The sequence below is a fragment of the Plectropomus leopardus genome, unplaced genomic scaffold (genome assembly GCF_008729295.1).
Source record: "Plectropomus leopardus isolate mb unplaced genomic scaffold, YSFRI_Pleo_2.0 unplaced_scaffold15942, whole genome shotgun sequence".
In the NCBI taxonomy this organism is placed as follows: domain Eukaryota; kingdom Metazoa; phylum Chordata; class Actinopteri; order Perciformes; family Serranidae; genus Plectropomus; species Plectropomus leopardus.
Window position 1 is genome coordinate 105 of NW_024617103.1, and position 5,132 is coordinate 5,236.

At 37.0% G+C, this 5,132-nt stretch overlaps 1 protein-coding gene across 1 annotated transcript; it reads left to right on the top strand.

Moving 5' to 3' along the window:
* Positions 1-557: 557 nt before the first annotated feature.
* On the top strand, positions 558-4,916 carry LOC121964548 (spectrin beta chain, non-erythrocytic 1-like). Its single transcript, XM_042514752.1, has 5 exons — positions 558-709; positions 820-1,076; positions 2,665-2,838; positions 3,583-3,625; positions 4,087-4,916. The coding sequence occupies exons 2-5, from the start codon at positions 901-903 to the stop codon at positions 4,276-4,278; spliced, it is 585 nt and encodes a 194-aa protein (XP_042370686.1). The 5' UTR covers positions 558-709; positions 820-900; the 3' UTR covers positions 4,279-4,916.
* Positions 4,917-5,132: the final 216 nt, after the last annotated feature.

The window sequence follows — 5,132 nt, forward strand, 5'->3', positions numbered from 1 at the left end:
CGTCTCGGCAGGTTATACTATGCTGTTTTGAAGTATTTCAGCTGTTTTTAGGACATGTCATATTTTGACATTTTTGCCATACTATAGCCTTGCCTTTTTGGTCAATTTTTCAACATGCCGTATTTTTGTTTTTTTGGCTGTTTTTGCAGGATTCTTTGCAATGGCGCGTCTCAGCAGGTTATTCTATGCTGTTTTGAGGTATTTTCAGCTGTTTTTAGGACATGTCATATTTTGACATATTATACTGAGGAGCTGTGATGTTTTTCTGTGAAATTTTTGAGGACATACTATAAAATGAGTATTTGATGAAATTTTTGATGACAACATACGATGAGGTTTCTGTGACATTTTGGACATTACACTATACTATGATGTTTTTTTAATTGAAATTGACAAAGAAGTATTCTATGACTTTTTTTGGGAAATACTTGATGACATACTATACTATGACATTTAGAGAACATTTTTGACGATATTCCATAATATAACACCTTTGGGGCATGTTTAGAAGACTTACTATACTATGACATGTTTGTGAAATTTTTTACTTACTTGAAAGTACGAAGTCTCTCCCTTTGTACACACATTTTTCTTGCTGCTGGTAACAGTCTCATGTTGACCCCATGCTGCCCTTTTTTTCTCCAGGAGAGAAGACACTGGTTTTGTCGAAGAATCTTCACAGCTCGGCACTATTGAGGAACAGACTCTGGTTAGTAACTACACCCAGTTTTTCTGCTTTATCATTGTAACCCCCATTGTTACGAACCCAAAACAAGCTGCATTTATTTCCATTTCTGACTTTCCTTTTTTCTCCTCCAGTCTGGTTCTGGTGTAGTTGAGTCCAGTTCACTTCTGCTGCAGGAGACAGCTGGTGACTCCACAGTGCCATTAGTGTCTGAAATGAGAGAGAGCGGTTCTCTGGAGCTGGAACCCTCTGTGTCAGTAGTAACTCCGAAAGAACCAGAGAGAGCTGCCACCATGCCCATGGAGACCCTCAGAGCCCAGACTGTGCTGCAGGAGGGCATGCTTGGCCGCAAACATGATGTGGAGGGCTCAGGGAAGAAGGCTTCAAATAGGTAGATGATAGCAGGAGAAAGACCACAGTGCTTTTTTTCATGCTTTAGCCCATTTACCACATGAAATTTAGTCTTCACATCACCTCACCACCCATTCCAGAAGTGAATTCCCGTTGAAAAATGTATTAGCACACTTGAAAACTTGCTTACCTTCTTTTGTCCATCACAATGAAGTTGCATCACCCATTACCTTTCAAATCAATATACACCTAAAAAGCAAAACCACTTGGCAAAAATGCAACATTAGCAAACATAAATGCAGAATTCATGTTTCTTCTGATGGATAAAACTCAAGCAGGTTTCAAGAGTAAATGTCAATAATATAAAGGAACAAAAGAAAAAAAATGTCTACTTTATTATTTTTTTTTAAATAAAAAAACATCAAATAACCTTTTAAGACAACAGGTGTCAGTAAAAAAAAAAAAGTAAAAATGCAGTAAAAGGTGATTTTGCAATAGTTTGTCTGTGAGTTTTAAAAATAAATCATTTAATTTAATTTGAGTTTTTGAAGTGTTTTTTAATATTATCTTAAATTCCTTTTGTTAGAATTTACTTTTGTCATTACTTTATTGGTCATACAGAAAACTCATTCATGTCAGAAATGTTTGCTTTGATTTGTTTTGCATTAGATGTTAGTAATTTGGTCTGTGCTATGTGTTTCTATGTCACTTGCAAAAAGATCAGCCAATTAACAAAAAAAGTTCTAGTGCAGTTCTAGTGCATGTAGATTTAATTATGGGCATTTTAGACATGCACAGTTCAACAAAAATCTAACAGAAGATAAATAAATGTAGATACTGCACATTCACAGCTGGCAAACATAATGTTTTTTTAAAAAAAAACTCCTGTAGTTTAAGTAATTTTGAGTTTTGTAGACAACCATCAGCAAAAAAAGAAAATATGAACCTATGCTTCAAGTACAGTTGAAGTGTTGATAATTTGTAGCCACCTGTGATTTCAAAGATGATTGAACAGGAACAACACCTATAATCTTAAACATCTTTGACATTTCATTTTTTATGGAGCAGCTTCAATCTTTATACCTCATCTCAAATTTGAGTTTTAGCACTCTGTTTTGGATTTGGGAGGCACTTATTAATGTTTACTTATATTTTAAGACTGAATTTTGAAAATGTGTAGTTCCCCTTTATAGGTGCAAAAATACGTTATCTATTTTTGTCCTGTCCAGCACCTAATATTTAACTGCTTTTGGATGAGCCCACTGATTTAATTTTTTTTTTTTGTTGTTGTTGTTCCCTTTTCAGCATCTTTGTTGTAATGGAAAAAAAACCCTCCAGCTTCTTTAAGTCAATTTCTCAAAGCACAAAAACATTACTGCTGTCTTACAGAGGATCTGGGTGTTTTTGAAATAAAATAACTATTTGCAGTTGTTACACAGCAGTGAGTTGCTCCAACTGCTTTTCTTTGTTCTAATTAACTGAATTAGGTCTTAATGGAGTGGTGATGTTGTTGTGACTCTCGTAATTTGGATTTAATTAAATTAATTTTTACATTACTGGGGGAAATTAGCTACCTGAATTCATCAATATCTAAGCTCCTCATTTCCTACTCCTCCTTTTCCTCTCAGGTCTTGGAACAACTTGTACTGTGTACTGAAGCCGGGTCAGCTCTCAGTCTATAAGGACGCCAAGAGTTTTGGCCATGGGGTGACGTTTCATGGTGAGGACCCCTTGTCCCTAAATAATGCTAGTTGGGAGATCCTAACCACCTACAAAAAGAAGAAGCACGTCTGCAAGCTACGGTGAGAATCCTATTTTGTTAAATATGCTTATTCTTGCCATGAATCAGATGAGATTATTATGTGCAACATTTTACCGTTAAAGGATGGGATGCACCAAATTATCAGCTAAACATCGGTATCGGCCAATATTCACCTTGTTGACTCCCATGGGCCTACTGGCAAATAATATGACGGCAGTGGTCAATGTTTTTCTGTTGAGTCACATCAATTTTTTGCAGGTTAAAGAGCAAACTCAATACTATTGGCCGCAAACTTAAATTAGAGTACAGGGATTAATCACTTATTTTTTGAATAGCGTAGATTTCTTTGTTTTTCTGGCACAAAAGGGGAAATAAATAACAACAACAACAAAATAAACAACAATACAAAAACATCTATTGGCTATCGGCTAAATCGTAATTTCAAACATTAGTATCGGCACAGAATTTCGAAATCAATGTATCCTAATTAAAGGCCGAGTGCTGCAACTTCCTAGAATTTATCATCACTGTCAAGTTTCTAAGCAACCAGCGATGACTTTAGGAAGTCACTGTTCCCGGCTAAGAAATAGTCTCACACATAAAAGCCAAAACCTGTTGTTTTTATGGTTTAGAAAGCAGAAAGTTGGAGCTTTGTTGTTTGAATTACTGAAAAATCTGTTCTGAGGAAAGTTAGTCTTAATGCTATTTTAAAGGTCAAAAGAGAAGTTTTAAACAGCCACTTGTGTTTCTCTACATCTTAACTTCGCTTTCCTTTCCCTCTCAGACTTGGAGACGGCAGTGAATATCTTTTCCAGTGTAAAGACGAGGTAAGTTTCTAACCACCGAGAGATAAACAGCACATAACAGCTTTCTACAAATCATGAGACAGACTGTTCTGGACTTTGCATGTGATTATATGATCTTTGACCTTGTGTACTGTAAAGCAGAAGTCACGAGGTGTAATGCTGCATGTAGAATATATATATTTACATTTTGTTTTCAAAGCTGTTTCAGCCTGTTTAAGTTGTCAACAACTCAGCTACTGAGAGATTTAGCCTACAGGGATCATTTAGTTTTACAAGATAAAATAATTAATAATGACACTTATTTAACCTATATTACCCTGATTTAGCCCCACAATCACATTTATCGTATCACTGCTAAATGCATGGACCACCTCCACCTTTTAATGTACTCAAATAGAGCATGGGACAATAACGCACACTGCTCCTCTGGAGGTGGACCTCCCTATATAAGCCTCTGTGTGTGTTTTTGTGTTTACTTTTAGGAGGAGCTCCAGCGTTGGAGCCAGGCCATGGAGAAGGCCGTTCAGCCCCTGGCAGCGGAGGAGGCGTCAGGGCCCTCAGGGGCCAAAGCCCACAGCCTGCCCCCTCCCTCCTCCTCAACTGCCCTCCCTGAGCCCAGCTCTGCCAAGAAAGAAAAGGAGAAGAAGTTCAGTCGCTTTGCCAAGAAGAAGTGAAAGGAGATGGGAAGGCCATCGGGAGGGGAGGGGGGGTGTTGCCTTGGCAACCGGGATGGAGAAAGTAGTATTTGTGTACAATCAGTCAAAGCAAGCTTTTTAATCACTAGAATTTTTTATATTATTTTGCGAGAATTAACATAATAATGTAGTTTAGGGTAAAGCCATCACTCTTTTGCCTGTATTTAAGCCAGTGTATCATTGCAAACGTCCAGTTTTTTCTTTGTGTTCTTTTTAACAAAATGCCAAATTCAAAGAATTAAATTAAAGCACAGGAATGCTCCTTTCACATTCAACCAAAGAATGTTTTTAAAACTTTTGTTTCTTTTGCTGCAATGTTTGCTTTAGTACGGCATGCTTTGATAGAGCCATGTACAATATGAAGGCCTGTAATGAACATAGGTGACTCAAGAGTACTGAGGAGTACTTGTAATAATCTGCCTTATACAATGGTTGTGAACTGAAATACTGTGCTTTTTGAATTTGGAGCTCTGAGCATCTCTAAGCATTCATTTATAGAACCAGAGTGAGTTAAATGGCTTTGTAAATGCGGTGTAAAGACTTGCAGTGCTGTACAGTGCACACACACACTAAGTGTAATTGCAGGCATGCAAACTAAATGCTCTATGCAGTGTGAAGGGTTTGACTGTTGTGATTTTAAATTGGTAACTGATGACATGAGCGGTCATGAGACACCACAGTCAGTCAGCTTGGAATATTAGACTTTGCCAGGTCGTATTCTCAACTGAGCTGTGGCAGTAGTTCTTTCTGTTAACTTGAAATATATTCAACACTTGTGTATTGAACCCTAAATTTCATATCTATTCATAAACATATATACAAATACAGTATAT

Excerpts from the sequence above, each read along its gene's own strand:
- LOC121964548 (XM_042514752.1), top strand. The coding sequence starts at position 901 with ATGAGAGAGAGCGGTTCTCTGGAGCTGGAACCCTCTGTGTCAGTAGTA. Across the intron at positions 2,839-3,582 it reads AAGCACGTCTGCAAGCTACG|ACTTGGAGACGGCAGTGAAT; the intron begins GTGAGAATCCTA and ends TTTCCCTCTCAG. Across the intron at positions 3,626-4,086 it reads TTTTCCAGTGTAAAGACGAG|GAGGAGCTCCAGCGTTGGAG; the intron begins GTAAGTTTCTAA and ends GTTTACTTTTAG.